Below are 24,978 nucleotides of genomic sequence, written 5' to 3'. Positions count from 1 at the left end.
TATAAGGTCCCACAGTTGACAGTGCATGTCAGAACAAAAACCAAGCCATGAGGTTGAAGGAATTGTCCGTAGAGCTCCGAGATGGGGAAGGGTACCAAAACATTTCTGCAGCATTGCAGGTCCCCAAGACCACAGTGGCCTCCATCATTCTTATATTTAAGAAGTTTGGAATCACCAAGACTCAAATCAAATACAATCAAATTGTATTTGTCACATGCGCCAAATACAACAGGTGTAGACATTACAGTGAAATGCTTACTTACAACCACTTAACCAACAATGCAGTTTTTTTAAGAAAAAGTAAAATAAAAAAAGTGTTAAGTAAAAATATTAAAGCAAATAACTAAAGAGCAGCAGTAAAATAAAATAACAGTAGAGAGGCTATATACAGGGGGGTACCGGTACAGAGTCGATGTGCGGGGGCACCGGCTAGTCAAGGTAATTGAGGTAATATGTACATGTGGGTAGAGTATAGTGACTATAAATAATAAACAGAGTAGCAGCAGCGTAAAAGAGGGGGATGGGGTGGGGTGGGGGGGCAGTGCAAATAGTCCGGGTAGCCATGATTAGCTGTTCAGGAGTCTTATGGCTTGGGCGTAGAAGCTGTTGAGAAGCCTTTTGGACCTAGACTTGGCGCTCCGGTACTCCTTGCTGTGCGGTAGCAGAGAAAACAGTCTATGACTAGGGTGGCTGGAGTCTTTGACAATTTTTATGGGCCTTCCTGACACCGCCTGGTATAGAGGTCCTGGATGGCAGGAAGCTTGGCCCCAGTGATGTACTAGGCCGTACGCACTACCCTCTGTAGTGCCTTGCGGTCAGAGGCCGAGCAGTTGCCATACCAGGCGGTGATGCAACCAGTCAGGATGCTCTCGGTGGTGCAGCTGTAGAACATTTTGAGGATCTGAGGACACATGCCAAATCTTTTCAGTCTCCTGAGGGGGAATAGGCTTTGTCGTGCCCTCTTCACGACTGTCTTGGTGTGTTTGAACCATGATAGTTGGTTGGTGATGTGGACACCAAGGAACTTGAAGCTCTCAACCTGTTCCACTACAGCCCCGTTGATGAGAATGGGGGCGTGCTCAGTCCTCTTTTTTTCTCTGTAGTCCACAATCATCTCCTTTGTCTTGATCACGTTGAGGGAGAGGTTGTTATCCTGGCACCACACGGCCAGGTCTCTGACCTCCTCCCTATAGGCAGTCTCATCGCTGTCTGTGATCAGGCCTATCACTGTTGTGTCGTCGGCAAACTTAATGATGGTGTTGGGAGTCGTGCCTGGCCATGCAGTCATGAGTGAACAGGGAGTACAGGAGGGGACTGAGCACGCACCCCTGAGGGGCCCCCGTGTTGAGGATCAGCGTGGCAGATGTGTTGTTACCTACCCTTACCACCTGGGGGCGTCCCGTCAGGAAGTCCAGGATCCAGTTAAAGAGAGAGGTGTTTAATCACAGGATCCTTAGCTTAGTGATGAGCTTTGAAGGCACTATGGTATTGAACGCTGAGCTGTAGTCAATGAATAGCATTCTCACGTAGGTGTTCCTCTTGTCCAGGTGGGAAAGGGCAGTGTGGAGTGCAATAGAGATTACATCATCTGTGGATCTGTTGGGGCGGGATGCAAATTGGAGTGGGTCTAGGGTTTCTGGGATAATGGTGTTGATGTGAGCCATGACCAGCCTTTCAAAGCACTTCATGATTACAGATGTGAGTGCTACGGGTCGGTAGTCATTTAGGCAGGTTATCTTCGTGTCCTTGGGCACAGGGACTATGGTGGTCTGCTTGAAACATGTTGGTATTACAGACTCAGTCAGGGACATGTTGAAAATGTCAGTGAAGACACTTGCTAGTTGGTCAGCGCATGTTACACGTCCTGTTAATCCGTCTGGCCCTGCGGCCTTGTGAATGTTGACCTGCTTAAAACTCTTACTCACATCGGCTACGGAGAGCGTGATCACATAGTCATCCGGAACAGCTGATGCTCTCATGCATGCTTCATTGTTGCTTGCCTCGAAGCGAGCATAGAAGTGATTTAGCTCGTCTGGTAGGCTTGTGTCACTGTGCAGCTCGCGGCTTTGCTTCCCTTTGTAGTCTGTAATCGTTTTCAAGCCCTGCCACATCCGACGAGCGTCAGAGCCGGTGTAGTACGATTTAATCTTAGTCCTGTATTGACTCTTTGTCTGTTTGATGGTTCATCGGAGGGCATAGCAGGATTTCTTATAAGCGTCCGGGTTAGAGTCCCTCTCTTTGAAAGCTGCAGCTCTACCCATTAGCTCAGTGCGGATGTTGCCTGTAATCCATGGCTTCTGGTTGGGGTATGTACGTAAGGTCACTGTGGGGATGATGTCATCGATGCTCTTATTGATGAAGCCAGCAACTGATGTGGTGTACTCCTCAATGCTATCGGAAGAATCCCGGAACATATTCCAATCTGTGCTAGCAAAACAACCCTGTAGCTTAGCATCTGCGTCATCTGACCACTTTTTTATTAACCGAGTCATTGGTGCTTCCTGCTTTAGTTTTTGCTTATTAGCAGGAATCAGGAGGATATAATTATGGTCAGATTTGCCAAATGGAGGGCGAGGGAGAGCTTTGTATGCGTCTCTGTGTGTGGAGTAAAGGTGGTCTAGAGTTTTTTTTCCTCTGGTTGCACATTTAACATGCTGGTAGAAATGAGGTAGAACGGATGTAAGTTTCCCTGCATTAAAGTCCCCGGCCACTAGGGGCGCTGCCTCTGGATGAGGATTTTCCTGTTTACTTATGGCCTTATACAGCTCATCGGTTTGTGGTGGTAGATAGACAGCTACGAAAAATATAGATGAAAACTCTCTTGGTAAATAGTGTGGTCTACAGCTTATCATGAGATACTCTACCTCCGGCGAGCAAAACCTCGAGACTTCCTAGAGCTGACCTCCCAGCCAAACTGAACAATCGGGGGAGAAGGGCCTTGGTCTGGGAGGGAACCAAGAACCTGATGGCAACTCTCACAGAGCTCTAGAGTTCCTCTGTGGAGATGGGAGAACCTTCCAGAAGGACAACCATCTCTGCAGCACTCCACCAATCAGGCCTTTATGGTAAAGTGGCCAGACGGAAGCCACTCCTCAGTAAAAAGCACATGACGGGGATCACGTGACCCTTGAACGAGATGGCCGCATGAACTAGGAGCTCCGCACAAGTAGTTTCCAATTCCTAATCTTACCTCCACTTCAAGTTTAAACTCATTTAGCTTTAGTCAAAAAGTCATGGCGGCTTCAAAAGGCAACACTACAGGGGACATTTTTACCCGGACTCGAGTACTAGCGACGGAAAAAGCCTCCAAGAAGCAGCTAGCTTCAGAAAAAGCTAGCGCCATTAGCCAGGAGAAAGAGGACCCGTCCCCCCCCGAGGCCCAACGAATGCCAACCTCGCACTCTGTCGAAGACATCTTTTCTGAGCTGAGATCCCAACGTACAGAACTCAACACTAAACTAGATGCCATTAACGCTCAGCTCAGTGCGATAGGGGGCAAGGTGACAATCCTGGAAAATGCCTTGCCTGACATAAACAACAAGATAACCATAAACGCGGGGCGCCTGGACGAGGCAGAGGGGCGAATCCTATCCACGGAAAACTTATTGACAGACGCCATGGAAACAATAGCATATGCTAAAAAAAAAATAGAGCAGCTGGAAGAGAAAACAGAGGACCTGGAAAACAGGGGGCGAAGGAATAATTGTGTTCTATTAAATCTGGGCGAAAAAGAAGAGGGAAACATGCCACTGATCCGCTACCTGCAAGACAAACTTCCCGAGTGGCTCCACCTGTCCACCGACAGGCCCATAGAACTCGAGAGAGCTCACCGAGCACTGAGGCCCCCACCAGCAGCCAGACAACCACCGCGCCCAATCACCATACGTTTCCTGAGATTCACCGACAAGGAACGAGTCCTACAGGCGGCGAAAACCAACACCATTACAGTGGGAAACGCCAAACTCACCTTACTCCAGGACCTGTCAGCTGGAATACGCCGAAAGCGCCGAGAGTTTGACGAGGTGAAGAAATGCTCCATTGACCGAGGCATCTTTAGGGGATTCAAATACCCAAACGAGCTCAGGATTCTTCACCAAGGAGCCCTGCGACACTTCAAAACTCCCGAAGAGGCAAAACGTTTTTTGAAAGACAACCCCGGTCAATGAGAAATGGACCATTGACTAAATGCGATTAATGCGATTACTGTTATTACTAAAGGAGGTAAGACAACATATAGCCGATATCCAAAGACCCACCGCCCTGCTAAATTTCATTATAGCCGTCCAATCTATATTTATGTTCCTTTAGCTGAGAGGGATAGGCCCCATATTATAACTTAGGCCTACTGTATGTAGGCTGGGCTATTGATTTTATTTTCTCCCTTTCTTAATGTGGTCTGGACGGGGGCTACGTTGTCAGTTACTCAATGCGGGTGGAGAGGATGAGGCATTTCTTTGGTGGGGAGGGGGAGACGTTGTGCGTTGCTAACTGTTCCCGGTCTTTTTTTTTGTTGGAACACAGAATTGTGACTGAGCGGGGAGGTAATAGATCCAACGGGATATGTCGAGTTGTTTGGGAACTCGGCTGGGGTGTTCAGAGATTGTTATTTTATGTAAACCATTTATTTTCCTTTTATGTGAACGCAGCTGTAAGTACGATCCACCTTTACCCAGAGATGACTTGCACTAAAGTTCGATTACTGTTCGATGACGATGACTAGTACCTTAAATCTATTGACATGGAACTGCCACGGTCTAGGCCATGCAATAAAACGGAAAAAGATACTATGTGCTCTAAAAAAGGAAAAAGCAGACATCGCGCTATTGCAAGAGACACACCTCTGTGATGCTGAACATGCCAAACTCCGCAGAGCTTGGGTGGGACAGGTGTATTTCTCATCTTTCAAATCCAACAGTAGAGGTACAGCAATACTTATCCATAAGAATGTTCCATTCATAATTGACAAAAACATATCTGATCCGGAGGGGAGATTTATCTTGATAACTGGGTCACTGTATGGGCAACCAATTACTATCTTAAACATATACGCCCCTAACACAGATACTCCTGCTTTTATGTCGAAAATGATAACTCTGTTCAATGAGCATTGTGTTTCCTTTGGAGTGTTGGCCGGAGATTTTAATTGTACCCTGAACCCAACCCTAGACAAATCATCTCAAATCACCACCACAAATCCTAGATCTGCAAAGATGTTGAACTCTCTTACTAAAGAGATGGGACTGATAGATATCTGGAGAGAGACTAATAGCTCAGCTATGGACTATACATACTACTCTAATGTCCATAACACCTACTCCCGTATAGATTACATTTTTATCCCAAAGAGTTTCATAAATTCAGCCACGTGTACAATCGGACCCATAGCGCTTTCGGATCACGCCTTTGTCCACCTCCGCTTTGACCTCTGCAAAAACATCCCGAGATCAAAGAGCTGGAAATTCAACACCTCCATGCTATCAAACGAAGCATTCCATACATTGGTAACTACATGGATAGACAACTACACACAAGACAACAAAGATTCTCCTGTTTCTCCGGCCACAATGTGGGACGCTGCTAAAGCCACACTAAGAGGTCATCTAATTGCATATGCTTCCTCTAAGAAAAAAGCAATGGAAGCACACAGGCTAGATCTGGAGAGGGAGCTGGAACGCTGTGAAAAAGTACATAAACAATCCCCAGACAGCACCTCCTGGAGTCAACTTAAAGCAGCCAAAGCCAAACTGAATTTGGACTATACTCGGGAGATTAAAAAAATAGTTTTCTTTACTAAACAGAAATACCATGAGTATAGCAATAGGCCTAGTAGATTGCTTGCTTATCAATTTAAAAAAGAGCAGTCAGAGCGTACAATTATGGCTATCCGAACAGCAGAGGATGAGGTCACATATGATCCAAAAAAGATCAATTTAACTTTTCATGATTTTTACTGCAAACTATATACCTCTGAGAGAAAACACACGGAGGCAGAACTCCACTCCTTCCTAGAGGGAATCTCGCTACCTAAACTATCGGAGACCGACCAAGAAGATCTCAACTCCCCCTTCACTCCTGAGGAGATCCTGGAGGCAATTACCTCCATGCCACCTAACAAGTCCCCAGGCCCAGATGGATTCCCCAGAGAGTTCTACAAAGCTTTTTGGCCCCAGCTTAGCCCTATTTTCATGCCAATGCTGGAGGATTTTTGCAAAAACGGAGTTCTCCCAGACTCAATGCACACAGCTCGCATTACAGTGTTGCTCAAAAAAGACAAGGATCCCCTATCCTGCTCCTCCTTCCGGCCCATAAGCTTGTTGGATTTCGACTACAAAATAATCACCAAATTGCTCGCCAAAAGACTAAACACTCTTCTTCCCAAAATAATAAAAGCGGACCAGACGGGATTTATTAGAGACAGATACTCTTCTGATAACATTTTTGATATTATTGATCAAGTAAACGCACAGAAGACCCCTGTCCTGCTGGCTTCACTGGATGCTGAGAAGGCGTTCGACAGGATGGAGTGGAGCTTTCTGTTCTCAGTCTTAGAGAAGTTCAACATGGGCCCAAACTTTATTAAATGGATCAAATCACTATACTCTCATCCAAATGCCATGGTGACTACTAACGGACTGAACTCTGACAGATTCCCTTTGGGACGGGGCACAAGACAAGGGTGCTCGCTGTCCCCCCTGCTCTACTTGTTGGGGGCGGAGCCTCTGGCAGAGTTGATAAGGAGCAATCCAAGTATTATGGGTGTTCCTGCAGGCGGCCTGCAGCACAAGATTTCGCTTTACGCGGATGATGTCTTGCTCTACATATCCAACCCTGAGAAATCCCTTCCTCCCATCTTAGATACAATTGCTCAGTATGGCACGTTTTCAGGTTATAAGATTAATTTTAACAAATCCACTGTCTGCCCTCTCAATATTATACTCACCAGTTCTATGAAGACACTATGCCCATTCCAATGGAAGACACAGGGGTTTCAATACCTTGGGATATTCATAACACCAGATCTGAATAGGCTTTTCAAAGAGAATTATCTTCCACTCCTGGATCAAATCAAGAACAACCTCCAAACCTGGATCTCCCTCCCAATTAGCTTAGTAGGAAGAATTAATGTAATCCGTATGAACATCCTCCCTAGACTGAACTATTTATTTCAGATGCTCCCATGCTATCTCCCAGCTTCCTTTTTCAAAACAATTAACCAAAGCATCACCAAATTTATATGGGGCAATAAAAAACCTAGGATCAAGCTTTCCACTCTATCGAAACCTGAATCTAAGGGTGGTCTTGCCCTTCCCTCCCTTCAATTGTACTACTGGTCTGCCCAAATCCGCAACATGCTAACATGGATCACAAACAGACAAGAGTCAACGTGGAGCCAGATAGAAGCCCAATCTTGTGGTTCATTGCCACTAAGCTCAACTATATTCATTGATAACTTTAGTGAAGTGGGCAACATAGCCAAAACATTTGTGATTTACAGTACCCTACGAGCGTGGAGGGACTGTAAGAAATACTTGGGCATCTCCTCCCAAATATGTTCTCACTCGCCTATAGTAGGCAACCCAGACTTGCCAAAAGCCCTGAGAGATGCCAACTTTAATCTTTGGCATACTCTAGGAATCAGGACCTTTTCAGACCTATTTCATCAGAAGACCACTACACTGAAATCCTTTCAAGAGCTCTGCAATGAATTCAATGTGCCAAGATCCCATTTTTTTAAATATCTACAAATTAGACATGTCATCTCCTCATTTACTTCCAAGAGGAGGTTTAGAACTCAGTTGAATGAAGTTGAAACCCTTCTTGTCACAGCACAATCCATTAAAGGCAAAATATCCTATATCTATAGACTCCTTTCTGAGAAAGGAGGATCCTCCTTTACTCCTTTGAAAATAATATGGGAAAAGGACCTTGGTCTGACTATCAGTGACGAGTTATGGGCGGAGGTTTGCGACAGGGTATACTGCTCCTCTACTAATGTAAAAATGAAAGAATCTAATTACAAATTTTTGTACAAATTTTATTACACTCCCCTGAGACTCCATAAAATGAAAACAGACATTTCTCCTAATTGTAATAGATGTACCTCTGAAAGTGGAACCTATATGCATGTATTTTGGAGCTGCAGAGAGATTGCCAGATTTTGGCAATCTATACATACTGCTGCACAGAAAATACTAGATGTACAGTTTGATATGACCCCGTGTCTCTATCTTCTTAATGCCCAGCAGGACTTTGTTCTTGATCCTGACAGAGAAAATTTGCTCATGACCATTACATACTTTGCTAAGAAATGTATTCTTCTATTGTGGGCCTCTAATACTTCTCCTACATTTAAAATGTGGATTGACCAGATTGTTGACTTTCTCCCCCTTGAAAAGCTCACTTATGACCTCCACAAGAGACAGCCCAAGTTTGATAGACTCTGGTCTCCACTACTCAACTATATTTCAAATTGGACAGAGTGAATGGGGGAATCAGGGAGATGGGCAGAGGCGTGTTGTGTAAGGTGCTGTAAAACCTAAAAACTAATTATTGGCTCGTCATCTCAGCTAAGGCTGGAAATAGCTAATAAGAACCTTGATAGTGCTGCTGCAAGTTCTATAATTAAAATTTTGTTATAATTATTATTTGTGTGTGTATGTATGTATGTATGTATGTATGTATGTATGTATGTATGTATGTATATATATGTATGTATATATATATATATACATATATAAAACAATTTTTTTATTATTATTATTTTTTTAATTTTTTTAAATTCACATCTGTGAATGTGGAATGTGTTTGGTTGGTTGATTGAAAACTTAATAAAACGTTAAATTGAAAAAAAAAAAAGCACATGACAGCCCGCTTGGAGTTTGCCAAAAGGCACCTAAAGGACTCTCAGACCATGAGAAACAAGATTCTCTGGTCTGATGAAACCAAGATTGAACTCCTTGGCCCGAATGCCAAGCGTCACGTCTGGAGGAAACCTGGCACCATCCCTACGGTGAAGCATGGTGGTGGCAGCAGCATGCTGTGGGGATGTTTTTCAGCAGTAGGGACTGGGAGAATAGTCAGGATCGAGGGAAAGATAAACGGAGCAAAGTACAGAGAGATCCTTGATGAAAACCTGCTCCAGAGAGCTCAGGACCTGAGACTGGGGCGAAGGTTCACCTTCCAACAGGACAACAACCCCAAGCACACAGCCAAGACAATGCAGGAGTGGCTTTGGGACAAGTCTCTGAATGTCCTTGAATGGCCCAGCCAGAGCCTGGACTTGAACCTGATCGAACATCTCTGGAGAGACCTGAAAATAGCTGTGCAGCGACACTCCCCAGCCAACCTGACAAAGCTTGAGAGGATCTGCAGAGAAGAATGGGAGAAACTCCCCAAATTCAGGTGTGCCAAGCTTGTAGCGTCATACCCAAGAAGACTCGAGGCTGTAATCGCTACTTCAACAAAGTACTGAGTAAAGGGTTTGATTACTTAAAAACCTGTTTTCGCTTTGTCATTATGGGGTATTGTGTGTAGATTGATGAAGAAAAAATAACAATGTAATCCATTTTAGTATAAGGCTGTAACGTAACAAAATGTGGAAATTGTGAAGGGGTCTGAATACTTTCCGAATGCACTGTATAGGGAACTGGTCAAAAGTCATGCACTAAATATGGAAGAGGGTGCCATGTGGGACACAGGGTCAGTCAGAGCTCCAGAGAGCCCCTGAGAGCCAGAGTTGCCTGTGCAGGGTTAACTCGGCATGCAAATATCTGTTTATTTAACTCCAGTCTATTAAGCTGACGTGGAGACTCCCAACACAAGGTGTGCCCCTTTGGCTTTAATTCAATTGTCAGCAGAGGAGCAGTAATCAATGAGGCTATTTACATAACGCTACACCAGGCAGGCTGCAGAATACATAGATCCTGCTACTGCTGCCCTCTGGTTGCCTGGGCCCTGTTCAGAATGATTGAAATGTTATGAACATAGCACTATAACAGGCTGCAGAACACATAAACCCTGCTACTGCTGCTACTACTGCCACCGGTTCAGTAGAGAGGAAACTTTTTGAAACAGACTGAAACAGGGAGGTACGGAGACAGATAGTAGGGCATACAGAAGGTGGCTAAAACCCCATCACCAGGGGGGCATATGTGGTTGAGAGTCGAGAAAGCTAGCCTTTCTAAGGGTGCACCCATTTCGCTCTACGCTCCCCATGGAAGGTGACTGGTACTACAGGGAACACACAGCCCACTGACTGAACGCTAAAGCAACATAGTCTCTGACAGCTAGCAGTAAACAGAGTGACAAACAGCCAAACATACACCATATATACAAAAGTATGTGGACACCCCTTCCAATGAGTGGATTAAGCTATTTCAGTCAAACCAATGCTGACAGGTGTATAAAATCGAGCACACAGCCATGCAATCTCCTTAGACAAACATTAGCAGTACAATGACCTTACTGAAGGGCTCAGTGACTTTCAATGTGGCACCGTCATAGGATGCCACCTTTCCAACAAGTCAGTTTGTCAAAGTTCTGCCCTGGTCAACTGTAAGTGCTGTTCTTGTGAATTGGAAACGTCTAGAAGAAACAATGACTCAGTCACAAAGTGGTAGGCCACACAAGCTCACAGAACAGGATCGCCGAGTGCTGAAGCGCGTAGTGCATGAAAATCGTCTGTCTTCATTTGCAGCACTCATTACCGAGTTCCAAACTGCCTCTGGAAGCAACGTCAGCAGAATAACTGTTGGTCGGGAGCTTCATGAAATGGTTTTCCATGGCCGAGCAGCCGCACACAAGCCTAAGATCACCATGCACAATGCCAAGTGTCGGCTGGAGTGGTGTAAAGCTCGCCGCCATTGGATTCTGGAGCAGTGGACACGCGTTCTCTGGAGTGATGAATCACACTTCACCATCTGGCAGTCTGACGGACGAATTTGGGTTTGGCGGATGCCAGGAGAACTTTACCTGCCCGAATGCATAGTGCCAACTATCAAGTTTTGTAAAGGAGGAATAATGGTCTGGGGCTGTTTTTCATGGTTCGGGCTAGGCCCCTTAGTTCCAGTGAAGGGAAATCTTAATGCTACAGCATACAATGACATTCTAGACAATTCTGTGCTTCCAACTTTGTGGCAACAGTTTGGGGAAGGCCTTTTCCTGTTTCAGCATGACAATGTCCCCGTGCACAAAGCGAGGTCCATACAGAAATGGTTTGGCGAGATCAGTGTGGAAGAACTTGACTGTCCTGCACAGAGCTCTGACCTCAACCACATCGAACACCTTTGGGATGAACTGGAATGCTGACTGCGAGCCAGGCCTAATCTCCCAACATCAGTGCCCAACCTCACTAATGCTCTTGTGGCTGAATGGAAGCAAGTCCCCGCAGCAATGTTTTAACATCTAGTGGAAAGCCTTCCCAGAAGAGTGGAGGCTGTTGAAGCAGCAAAGGGGGGACCAACTCCATATTAATGCCCATGATTTTGGAATGAGTTGTTCGACCAGCGTGTGTCCACATACTTTTGGTCATGTAGTGTATTTGGAGACGTACACCATGGCCATGTGGCAGATTTAAACAATAGTTAATGGTTCAATCCAGTTAATACGGCTCTATTCCTTGTCACTCGTTCAATTCCCCAGGATATTCTATTGCTCTCATTTAATGATATCTATCCATCTCTTTCTATCCCTTCATCTCCATCCCTAATTCTGTGACTCATGTGTTTTGGAGGAGAAGACCCCTCCAGGTTTTTTGTAGCGTCAGAATAGTTTGTTACAGATTATCAGGCCGACCAGCCAGTAACCTTCTGAAACACAATAGGGGAAGAAACACCAAGCACACCAAGGTGCCTTGGATGACATTTACGCAGGGAGGTGTGTGTGGAACACTATTTAATAAAGTACCTAGCTTTTCTTCTGCAGTAGACAGGTATGTGTCCAATGTTGACATCATCACTGAAGTTGTAGTCATATTTCTTATCCAGAGCAGCTGCCAAACAGACAGTAATCGATTCACACACGTGTCCATGTGATTCTTGTTGAATAATGGGCTCTAATCAACAAATCACTGTGAGAGGAGTCAGCCATTAAACCTGCTTAGTCAGCCAATAGTATTGATGTTGCTTTCTGCCCATGGAGAGGTCCAATAGCAGGCTGTGTAGAGAGCAGGGCGGGGTGGCCAGTGTGACACCAGTGATATACTGTGGGGTCAGTAATTATTGTCACCCTTGATAATGATGAGCAAAAATGACTGTATAAAATAAATAATACAAATACTGAGCTATATCGTATGCTCACATTTTTGGGGGAAATTATATTATTTTATACTAATACAATTGCTCAGAGAAAGAGATGTTGTTTAAAGCAGCAATCAGCTGTTTCGCTAAAAAGCTGAATGATGGCTTATATTTTGGGTTCTGATGGGGTACGACAGTTGAACTAAGCTCATGAGGCATTTATAAGTTTAATTCTTCAAGAACCAATGGGTACATATCAATAATGTATAAGTCAAATAATGTATGTAGCAACTGCAGGTTGCCCCTTTAGCAAGTAATAAAAAGAAACTAGAAATGATTGGCACCCCTGTTTGTAATACTTTAGCACCCTCACCTTGGGAGGACAAGGACACTGAACCTTTTTCTAAAATGTTTTATGAGATTGGAGAACAGAAAAGGTTTTTGGCTAAAATAATCTGGAAAGATTCTGTATGGAGTAATGGTCTAAGATCCCTCCCAATGTGTTCTTCAATCTCATAAAACATTTTGGAAAAAGGCTCAGTGTTGTTATCCTCGCAAGGGTGGGGTGCTGGAGTATTGATAACAGGGGTGCCAATAACCTTCCCTTTAAAAAACAAACATGTTATTACTTGTTATTAAATAATATAATTTCCCAAATAAAATTGCATACAATATATATCAGTATTTGTATTATTTATTTTACAGTCTTATTTGCTGTCAATCTTTATCAAGGGTGCCAATAATGTATGGACCCCACTGTATATATACAGTGCATTCGGAAAGTATTCAGACCCTTTCCCCTTTTCCACATTTTGGAACCAGCAAGACTCTTCCTAGAGCTGACCGACCGGCCAAACTGAGAAATCGGGGGAGAAGGACCTTTGTTAGGTCACTCTCACAGAGCTCTAGAGTTCCTCTGTGGAGATGGGAGAACCTTCCAGAAGGACAACCATCGCTGCAGCACTCCACCAATCAGGCCTTTATGGTAGAGTGGCCAGACGGAAGCCACTCCTCAGTAAAAGGCACATAACAGCCCACTTGGAGTTTGCCAAAAGGCACCTAAAGACTCTCAGACCATGAGAAACAAGATTCTCTGGTCTGATGAAACCAAGATTGAACTCTTTGGCCTGAATGCCAAGCGTCACGTCTGGAGGAAACCTGGCACCATCCCTACGGTGAAGCATGGTGGTGGCAGCATCATGCTGTGGGGATGTTTTTCAGCGGCAGGGACTGGGAGACTAGTCAGGATTGAGGGAAAGATGAACGGAGCAAAGTACAGAGATATCCTTGATGAAAACCTGCTCCAGAGCGCTCAGGACCTCAGACTTGGGTGAAGGTTCACCTTTAAACAGGACAACATCCCTAAGCACACAGCCAAGACAACGCAGGAGTGGGTTCGGGACAAGTCTCTGAATGTCCTTGAGTGGCCCAGCCAGAGCCGGACTTGAACCTGATCGAACATCTTTGGAGAGACCTGAAAATAGCTGTGCAGCAACGCTCCCCATCCAACCTGACAGAGCTTGAGAGGATCTGCAGAGAAGAATGGGAGAAACTCCCCAAATACAGGTGTGCCAAGCTTGTATCGTCATACCCAGGAAGACTCGAGGCTGTAATCGCTGCCAAAGGTGCTTCAACAAAGTACTGAGTAAAGGGTCTGAATACTTATGTAAAGGTGATCAAAAAATAAATAAAAAATGTGTGTATATTGATGAGGGAAAAATATATTTTAATCAATTTTAGAATAAGGCAAAATGTGGAAAAAGTCAAGGGGTCTGAATACTTTCCGAAGGCACACAAACTAAATTAGTAATTGGTTTGTAGACAAACTGTTGAAGAAGCAACAATGATAAACAGTGAAAAAAATTGGATTATGCTTACAAAATAAAGAGAAACACTATCGAAAAAGAAAAAGGGTAACTAATGGAATTGACCAAATTATTGTTTGTTGAGGCTCGCTAGAGCAAAATGAATCAAGATGAAAACGCTAACGTAGAAGTAATGCAGTGCAGCCTGTTTACTTGGCTACTTCATCCCCCTCCACACCTCATACTGAAACAGCACTAATAAAGGGAGGTACCAGCCATATAAATACACCTTACATTGCTACTCTGTAATCGGGTGGTGAATAAAATATCATTTTCCCCATCAAGGCATTAGAGAAAGTGACTTTAAACACTGATATAGATTATCAGTGTTTGTGAACTCTGCTCTGTAGTAGCTAACGTGTTGCTGCGCTGCCGTTGCCTAAAGGGGGTAATCATTTCCTAATGGTCCCTAGCTCTATGGCTGACTCCCTCACTCCCCATTCAATAATAAGGCCCTGCGCAAACAGGAAGGCATAAAGACCCTTTCTGTTCCTGCCACTTTCCCCGTTTCTCCTTTATTGGAAATGTCCACAATGAAATATTCATGGGTTGCTATGGTAGTGTGAAGAAGTTCCATGTTGCTCGAGCTATGAGGGGAGAGACAACAACAACAACGCTCATGATGAAATCAGAAGCCCCCTTTCCATTACCCATCAACTTTTGCATAACCATAAGCTCTTCATAATTTAAATAATACAGCAAAGTACAACAACAAAAAAGAGTATCAGCCTCATCTTGTAAACTGAGAAACATTTTCTGTGGAGGGAAAGGTTTTCTCTGTGTCCTGGTGGGGCCCTGATACCATCCATTAGACAACCAGTCCACTTTACCTGGCTCTGTAAAGGCAATTGTACTTGTTCACAAACAGAAGAATGACTTTACAATTCTTCCTCTCATGTGGCTGTGCGGTTGGTTTTTTCAAGAGAAATACCGTGCCACGTTAGCTCCAAAGCTTTGGGGAAACTGGCCCTGACTGGTTTATTGGGCTGTGTGAGCTAAGGAGAAGCAGGGGAGAAGGGGGCAGTGGAGCAAGACAAAGTCAGCGTAGGATCATCTGTGTATTCAGCTCAACATTAGGGGAGGAGGCAGCCAGCCGGCCCAGAAACTACACTAACAACCAGGACGATTTAGCTTCTACAGCTCTGTTCACGTTCAGTGCCTTCACCCATACAGCAGGTGGCTACAGCCTGTAATCTATTGGAAGTCTGACTCCCTGGCAAGGCCTTAGACAGTGGATAGAAAGTGCTTCACTTTCAACGCAGTTTGGAGACATGACAGTGGAAGGCAGTTAGAAATGATACTATCATCTTGTTCTGTAATGATACAAAAACATTGTAATTACGAATGAGTAAATGGTGTGTATGAGTTAATGATTCTGTTGACACATAGCTGATCATTAATGATATCTCGGGGCAAAGTGACTTCTGTCATCATCTATCATTAGGGACAGTGTTGCGACATCAGGACAAATAGTCTCTCATTAACCCAATTACACCTCACCTAAACTAGGCCACAATGGAAAGCAAACAAAAACAACAAATATTTACATTTTAGTCATTTAGCAGACGCTCTTATCCAGAGCGACTTACAGTTAGTGAGTGCATACATTTTTCATACTGGGAATCTGATTCAATGGAATTAGATTAAAGAATAGTATATTTCTTATCTCTTCTAACATGGCTACAACCTGGTAAGACAATTCTATACTCCACACTCAAAACACATAAGAGTGAAACCATTTTGTACCACATGATTCACGGCTAAACGCTTCGCAGTAGGAAAATACAGTATACCTAACACTTGGCTAACAGCCAATCATGTTCCTACTGTAACAGGCTAACTTTACTGCAGCCTGTAGCCGTAATAAACACGTGGGCCCACTCTGTGTAGTGATTATTGGATCCTGAGGGAGAATGCTTTAGAGAAGGCCCATAATTGAGACCATGATAGCTACTCTGATAACACCATTCTAACAGGCTGGGAGAAATGAACTGCATTGTAATCATAGAGGAGGACAGTGTGCACAAATAAGTAAAATGTCAGAAGATCTGGGTCCTTTGATCACTCAGACAGAAGCTAGTTTGGAACATTGGTCATGAGGACAGAAGACAAGCTGAAGAGAAGAGAATTTGTGCAGTGAAAAATGTCCTCATCTACCACTAGATATCTGTTGTGTCACCGTAACAAACAGATTGCCCTCTTTCTGCCAAACCAGGAGACACTAAACTGACTAATGAACACACTCACAGACCTCCCAAAAAAAGCCACACTGTTCTTCGAAAATAAACACCCACACACACATACATATAGACCCACCCACGCACGCACTCAATAAATAAATAAATGCAAGCTGATCATTTCGACGGCTGTTCACAGATGGCGAGGCCCAGAGAGGGAGGGAAGCTCCTCCAAGTCTCTCCATGGTGTCCCAGGGTGCTTCACACATCCCCCAGCCTCTCCAGTCTGCCTCCTGACAGGGATTGTGTGGGCTGCTGTGTTAATTACCAGGCGTAGAGGTTTGGGTTCTTTGGGTTCGGTACCCCCATAGGAACGATGGTGATTGACACTTTTGATCAAAATGGTCAAAACAGTTCACCCCTAATGCCTCATCACGATCCATGATCATAATGTCTGTGGACTGATCATTTGAGTAGGGACAAAAATACACATACCTTTCAGTGTTTTTTCTTCAAAGGTAATGCCAAGCATCTCATAGATGGCACAGTGTGTGTGGTAGAGTATGTGTACTCACCCCATTGTAGAGGTGCCAGCTGCAGGTGCTCGAGGACCAACTGGTTGAGGACTCCCTCCACACTGGCCTCTCCCCGGCGACGCACAGACGGGTGGGCTAAGGTTAAGGACTACACACCGGACTGGAGGGGGCTGGGGCCTCAGTCTCTCTGATGACATTTGCAATTAATAGAGAGAAAGGATTCAAAAGTAATAATGTTCGAACTAAGGTACACAGTACAGTGACATTTTCCCTCCCTTCAACTGAATATATATATTTCTTTAGTGACAAAACTAGACTCCAGCCACCCAAGTCATAGACTGTTCTCTCTGCTACCGCACAGCAAGCAGTACTGATGCACCAAGTCTGGAACCAACAGGACCCTGAACAGCCTCTACCCCCAAACCATCAGACTGCTAAATAGTTAGTTAAATAGTTAACCAATAGCGACCCGAACTATCTACATTGACCCTTTTTGCACTAATCTCTTTTGACTCATCACATACACTGCTGTTTTATTACCTATCCTGTTGCCTAGTCAGTTTCTCCCTACCTATATGTACATATCTACCTCAATTACCTCGTACCCCTGCACATCAACTCGGTACTTGTACAAAGCATGTGACAAATCAAATTTGATTTGAAAACAAACTAACAAAGTGGCAAAGATACACCTGACACATATATGAAAGAGAGAGATGGAACGAGAGAAGAAAAGAGAAGATAGAGTATAACTCTCCAGCTGTAAATTGGCTGCAGCCCAGTGGTTGAAAGATAAGCCTGTGGCTCCCTGGTTGCCTAGTGACTCTGTTAGGAGAGCTGAGGGCTCGAGGCGGACAGACTCATGGTTGGCTGCTGGCTGGCTGGTTGGTTGGCTGGCCATTACTGTACAATGCATGTTCTGTTCTATATGTGGAATAGAAAGCTTGGTGTCAGACACAGTACCAGACCAGGCTACATACAGCAGAAACACATTAACTGCTACTATAACAGTCTTTAGCTGAAAGGTCACTGAGACTGGCTTTTCCGTATGCTGCGTTTAGGAAATATAATATCCATTTGCTAATCCCATTCAGGGTGATGCAATGAGAACCCTGAAAAGTAAAACTTCCTTAACAACCCAAAGAGTAATAAAGATATCCATTTTTCACAACTCCTAACATTTAATCCTAGTATAAATTCCCTGTCTTAGGTCAGTTAGGATCACCACTTTATTTTAAGAATGTGAAATGTCAGAATAATAGTAGAGAGAATGATTTATTTCAGCTTTCATTTATTTCATCACATTCCCAGTGGGTCAGAAGTTTACATACACTCAATTAGTATTTGGTAGCTTTGCCTTTAAATTGTTTAACTTGGGTCAAACATTTCGGGTAGCCTTCCACAAGCTTCCCACAATAAGATGGGTGAATTTTGGCCCATTCCTCCTGACAGAGCTGGTGTAACTGAGTCAGGTTTGTAGGCCTCCTTGCTCGCACCCGCTTTTTCAGTTCTGCCCACACATTTTCTATAGGATTGAGGTCAGGGCTTTGTGATGGCCACTCCAATACCTTGACTTTGTTGTCCTTAAGCCATTTTGCCACAACTTTGGAAGTATGCTTGGGGTCATTGTCCATTTGGAAGACCCATTTGCGACCATGCTTTAACTTCCTGACTGATGTCTTGAGATGTTGCTTCAATATATCCAGATAATTTTCCTTCCTCATGATGCCATTTATTTTGTGAAGTTCACCAGTCCCTCCTGCAGCAAAGCAGCCCCACAGCATGATGCTGCCACCCCCGTGCTTCACGGTTGGGATGTTGTTCTTCGGCTTGCAAGCCCACATCCCTTTTTCCTCCAAACATAACGATGGTCATTATGGCCAAACAGTTCTATTTTTGTTTCATCAGACCAGAGGACATTTCTCCAAAAAGTACAATCTTTGTCCCCATGTGCAGTTGCAAACTGTAGTCTGGTTTTTTTCATGGCGGTTTTAGAGTAGTGGCTTCTTCCTTGCTGAACGGCCTTTCAGGTTATGTCGATATAGGACTCGTTTTACTGTGGATATAGGTACTTTTGTACCTGTTTCCTCCAGCATCTTCACAAGGTCCTTTGCTGTTGTTCTGGGATTGATTTGCACTTTTCGCACCAAAGTACATTCATCTCTAGGAGACAGAACGCTTCTCCTTCCTGTGCGGTATGACGGCTGCGTGGTCCCATGGTGTTTATACTTGCGTACTATTGTTTGTACAGATGAACGTGGTACCGTCAGGCGTTTGGAAATTCCTCCCAAGGATGAACCACACTTGTGGAGGTCTACAATTTCTTTTCTGAGGTCTTGGCTGATTTCTTTTGATTTTCCCATGATGTCAAGCAAAGAGGCACTGAGTTTGAAGGTAGGCCTTGAAATACATCCACAGGTACACAATTGACTCAAATGATGTCAATTAGCCTATCAGAAGCTTTTTCAGAAGAATTTTCTGGAATTTTCAAAGCTCTTTAAAGGCACAGTCAACTTAGTGTATGTAAACTTCTGACCCACTTCTGACCTACAGTGAATTATAAGTGAAATAATCTGTCTGTAAACAATTGTTGGAAAAATTACTTGTGTCATACACAAAGTAGATGTCCTAACCGACTTGCCAAAACTATAGTTTGTGGAGTGGTTGAAAAACGAGTTTGAATGACTCCAACCTAAGTGTATGTAAACTTCCGACTTCAACTGTATCTCCTCAACCATAAGTGGAGGGAATTATGGTAATAACCATCCTCTTTTTGTAATATGTCTCATAATAAGCACTGGGAGTAACTAACAACTTCTCCTCACACCTCAGAGTGAAAACACATTATGTATAAAGCCTGCAGAGCAGTCCTCTCCTCAGCCAAGTTGTTTTTCAAAAACGCCCACACGTCCATGTCTTCTAGCCTAGCATGGTTTCTGGGAGCAAAACTGCAACACTGCACCTCAACCTGTGACTCCAATCCGATTGGTTGGCTAAGAACCCACATTTAGCTCTCCCTGTCGAGTCCTTCTGTTCCTTAACACTCAGTAACACTCATTTATCAGAGGATATTGAGAGAATAAAAGAGTACATTAAGGTTGTAACCGTTGAACCTTTGCTTGTTGACATCATAAGGCTGTCTGTCGTAGCGCTGGCTAGGGAGCTAATGCTGCTAATACAGAGTACTCAGATAAACAAAGCTGTCATAAAGACATTATGTTGATAATACACTGCTCAAAAAAATAAAGGGAACACTAAAATAACACATTCTAGATCTGAATGAATTAAATAATCTTATTAAATACTTTTTTCTTTACATAGTTGAATGTGCTGACAACAAAATCACACAAAAATTATTAATGGAAATCAAATTTATCAACCCATGGAGGTCTGGATTTGGAGTCACCCTCAAAATTAAAGTGGAAAACCACACTACAGGCTGATCCAACTTTGATGTAATGTCCTTAAAACAAGTCAAAATGAGGCTCAGTAGTGTGTGTGGCCTCCACGTGCCTGTATGACCTCCATACAACGCCTGGGCATGCTCCTGATGAGGTGGCGGATAGTCTCCTGAGGAATCTCCTCCCAGAACTGGACTAAAGCATCCGCCAACTCCTGGACAGTCTGTGGTGCAACGTGGCGTTGGTGGATGGAGCGAGACATTATGTCCCAGATGTGCTCAATTGGATTCAGGTCTGGGGAACGGGCGGCCCAGTCCATAGCATCAATGCCTTCCTCTTGCAGGAACTACTGACACACTCCAGCCACATGAGGTCTAGCATTGTCTTGCATTAGGAGGAACCCAGGGCCAACCGCACCAGCATATGGTCTCACAAGGGGTCTGAGGATCTCATCTCGGTACCTAATGGCAGTCAGGCTACCTCTGGCGAGCACATGGAGGCCCCCTAAAGAAATGCCACCCCACACCATGACTGAACCACCGCCAAACCGGTCATGCTGGAGGATGTTGCAGGCAGCAGAACGTTCTCCACGGCGTCTCCAGACTCTGTCACGTCTGTCACATGTGCTCAGTGTGAACCTGCTTTCATCTGTGAAGAGCACAGGGAGCCAGTGGCAAATTTGCCAATCTTGGTGTTCTCTGGCAAATGCCAAACGTCCTGCACGGTGTTGGGCTGTAAGCACAACCACCACCTGTGGACGTCGGGCCCTCATACCACCCTCATGGAGTCTGTTTCTGACCGTTTGAGCAGACACATGCACATTTGTGGCCTGCTGGAGGTCATTTTACAGGGCTCTGGCAGTGCTCCTCCTGCTCCTCCTTGCACAATGGCGGAGGTAGCAGTCCTGCTGCTGGGTTGTTGCCCTCCTACGGCCTCCTCTACGTCTCCTGATGTACTGGCCTGTCTCCTGGTAGCGCCTCCATGCTCTGGACACTACGCTGACAGACACAGCAAACCTTCTTGCCACAGCTCGCATTGATGTGCCATCCTGGATGAGCTGCACTACCTGAGCCACTTGTGTGGGTTGTAGACTCCGTCTCATGCTACCACTAGAGTGAAAGCACCGACAGCATTCAAAACATATGTGGCACCGCACAGTGACCAAAACATCAGCCAGGAAGCATAGGAACTGAGAAGTGGTCTGTGGTCACCACCTGCAAAACCAGTCCTTTATTGGGGGTGTCTTGCTAATTGCCTATAATTTCCACCTGTTGTCTATTCCATTTGCACAACAGCATGTGAAATGTATTGTCAATGCTTCCTAAGTGGACAGTTTGATTTCACAGAAGTGTGATTGACTTGGAGTTACATTGTGTCGTTTAAGTGTTCCCTTTATTTTTTTGAGCAGTGTATGTTATGATAAAGACAACCTGCTCCCCTGGTTCACCACAGTTGACAGCGTGAATAATGACTGGAATAATACTGTGCTGCTGTAACACCACACAGCGTTAGAATGACTAGAACATACAAAGTAACACCAGTTAGAATGACTAGAACAGACAAAGTAATACCACAGTTAGAATGACTAGAACAGACAAAGTAACACCAGTTAGAATGACTAGAACAGACAAAGTAACACCAGTTAGAATGACTAGAACAGACAAAGTAACACCATCGTTAGAATGACTAGAACAGACAAAGTAACACCAGTTAGAATGACTAGAACAGACAAAGTAACACCAGTGAGAATGACTAGAACAGGAAAAAGTAACACCAGTTAGAATGACTAGAACATACAAAGTAACACCAGTTAGAATGACTAGAACAGACAAAGTAACACCACAGTTAGAATGACTAGAACAGACAAAGTAACACCAGTTAGAATGACTAGAACAGACAAAGTAACACCAGTTAGAATGACTAGAACTGACAAAGTAACACCAGTTAGAACAGGGGTGTCAAACGTACGGCCCGCGGGCCGGATCAGGCCCGCAAACGGGTTTAATCCGGCCCGCGAGATGATAAAAAAAATAAAATGATTTTTTATTTTTTATTTTTTAAATTCAATAAAATAAACTGCTGTTCCAATTGCGTCCACTGGATGGCGCAATAGCAATTGTGTTAAGCAAGCAAAGTGTTTATACCGGGGCAGAGCAAGTAGGTCAAGCACGTGCAGCCAATGAGCTACTTTGTTTTGCCCGCGATATATATTACGGCTTCTACTTTTAACATTATGTGCTTTGGCACCCTCATTGCCCCAATATGTCTCTGTCAAAAAAGAGAAAAGTGGACACAGAGTGCAGAGTGTTCCAAGAAAAATGGTCATCCTATTTAATCACGGAATTGAATGGGAAAGCTGTATGTTTGGTGTGTTCAGAGCATGTTGCAGTGCTGAAAGAATATAACCTTCGTCGCCACTATGTGAGTCTTCATGCCGACAAATATGACAACTTTCAAGGACAGCGGAGATGAGAGAAGGTGAATGAACTGTTGGCGGGTCTGAAGAAACAGCAGTCTGTGTTTACTCACAGCCGAGACATCAGTGACGCTGCAGTGAAAGCTAGCTACCTCATTGCTAATGAAATCGCAGTGGCTTCAAAACCATTTAGTGAGGGTGAATTTGTAAAAACATGCATGATGAAGGCAGCGGAGATTGTGTGCCCTGAAAAGCGGCAGGCTTTTGCAAATATCAGCCTGACAAGAAACACAGTTGCAGACAGGATTTCCGATCTTTCAGTGGATTTGGACAGCCAGTTGAAGCAAAAAGTAAAGTAATTTATTGCGTTTTCGGTTGCAATTGATGAAAGCACGGACATTACAGATGTTGCACAACTGGCCATTTTTTCATCCGCGGAGTTGATGACACATTGACCGTCACCGAGGAGTTCGTGGAGTTGGTGCCGATGACAGATACAACGACAGCAGCTGATATTTTTACCGCACTCGTCGGCGCGCTGGACAGGGTCGGAGTGGACTGGTCCCGCGCTGTCAGCCTGGCTACAGATGGTGCGCCCTCAATGATCGGGAAAAAAGCAGGCGTTGTGACAAAGTTCAGAGAGAAAGTGCAATCTGCAAATGGAGGACGTGATCTTTTGACTTTTCACTGTATTTTGCACCAGGAGGCTTTGTGTTGCAAGTCATTAAAGATGGATAACGTCATGAAGGTGGTCATCCAAACTGTTAATTTCATCTGATCCAGAAGCCTGAATCACCGTCAGTTTGACAGCCTTCTCAGAGAGAAAGACCACATCTATGGCCTGCCATACCACACTGAGGTAAGATGGTTAAGCCGAGGTGCTGTGCTGAGGCGTTTCTTTGATTTACGAGAAGAAATTGAACAGTTCATGGAAGAAAAGGGCAAACCAGTGTTAGAATTTCATTCCGCAGAATGGATGCCGGACCTTGCATTTATGGTGGATGTTACAGAGCACCTGAATAACTTGAACAAACAGCTGCAAGGGCGCAACAAAGTTGTCACGCAGTATTATGACAGCATACGTTCTTTCAAGTTGAAGCTGTCATTGTGGGAGACGCAACTTGCCGGTGGTAATGCAGCTCACTTCCCCTGTCTGAAAAATGTGTGCGCGACCCAACATGTGGCAGACATGAAGCGGTTCAAAGATAAAATAACGGGACTGTTACGGGAGTTTGAGCAACGCTTTCAGATTTATGTTTATATGTTTTTATGTTGATGTGCTATTGTTTTTAATTGATTTTATTTTATTTGTATATTTAACCTATTCTTGACTCTGTGGTTCTTGCACTTGTTTGGGGAACAGGATTTCATTATTTTTATCTACATTTCTGCCTGAGAAATGACACCCTGATATAGTTCTGTGATATACTTCTGTGAATCACTGAGGCATTGTGTGTTTGTGTGTTCTTTGTCCTCAGAACTTTCAAATAACTTGAGGTGTTTTATGATTAATAGTGATGTTGTGCTTTTGGACACTGTCCTCAGGCTCCAGCGTTATGTTTATATGTTGATGTGCTATTGTTTTTAATAGTTTTTATTTTATTTGTATATTTAACCTATTCTTGACTCTGTGGTTCTTGCACTTGTTTGGGGAACAGGATTTCATTATTTGTATCTACATTTCTGCCTGAGAAATGACACCCTGATATAGTTCTGTGATCTGTGAAACAGTTCTGTTAATCACTGAGGCATTGTGTGTTTGTGTGTTCTTTTTCTTTAGAATTTTCAAATAAACTTGACGTGTTTTATGATTAATAGTGATGTTGTGCTTGTACTATTTTGGACACACTGTCCTCAGGCTCCAGCTTTATGTTGTATGTTGATCGTATTAAAACAAAGAAAACAATCTGAAGTTGTTGTTTTTAAGTTATATATACCATGATTTTTCCGGTCCGGCCCACTTGGGAATAGATTTTCCTCCATGTGGCCCCTGAGCTAAAATGAGTTTGACACCCCTGAGTTAGAATGACTAGAACAGACAAAGTAACACCAGTTAGAATGACTAGAACAGACAAAGTAACACCAGTTAGAATGACTAGAACAGACAAAGTAACACCAGTTAGAATGACTAGAACAGACAAAGTAACACCACAGTTAGCATGACTAGAACAGGAAAAAGTAACACCAGTTAGAATGACTAGAAGAGACAAAGTAACTCCAGTCAGAATGACTAGAACAGACAAAGTAACACCAGTTAGAATGACTAGAACAGACAAAGTAACACCAGTTAGAATGACTAGAACAGGAAAAAGTAACACCAGTTAGAATGACTAGAACAGACAAAGTA

At 43.9% G+C, this 24,978-nt stretch overlaps 1 protein-coding gene across 1 annotated transcript in view; it reads right to left on the bottom strand.

The window, feature by feature from the left end:
* The window catches only part of trappc9 (trafficking protein particle complex subunit 9), a 321,620-nt gene that overhangs the window by 64,216 nt on the left and 232,426 nt on the right, over positions 1-24,978 (bottom strand). The window contains exon 22 of the mRNA XM_084158560.1: positions 16,854-16,949. Coding sequence (XP_084014686.1) covers positions 16,854-16,949 — 96 coding nt within the window. The remainder of the gene's footprint in view (positions 1-16,853; positions 16,950-24,978) is intronic.

The sequence above is a fragment of the Coregonus lavaretus genome (assembly GCF_964263955.1).
Source record: "Coregonus lavaretus genome assembly, chromosome: 3".
Lineage (NCBI taxonomy): Eukaryota > Metazoa > Chordata > Actinopteri > Salmoniformes > Salmonidae > Coregonus > Coregonus lavaretus.
The sequence above is the reverse complement of the archived record's forward strand: the minus strand, read 5'-3'. Positions and strand labels throughout refer to the sequence as shown.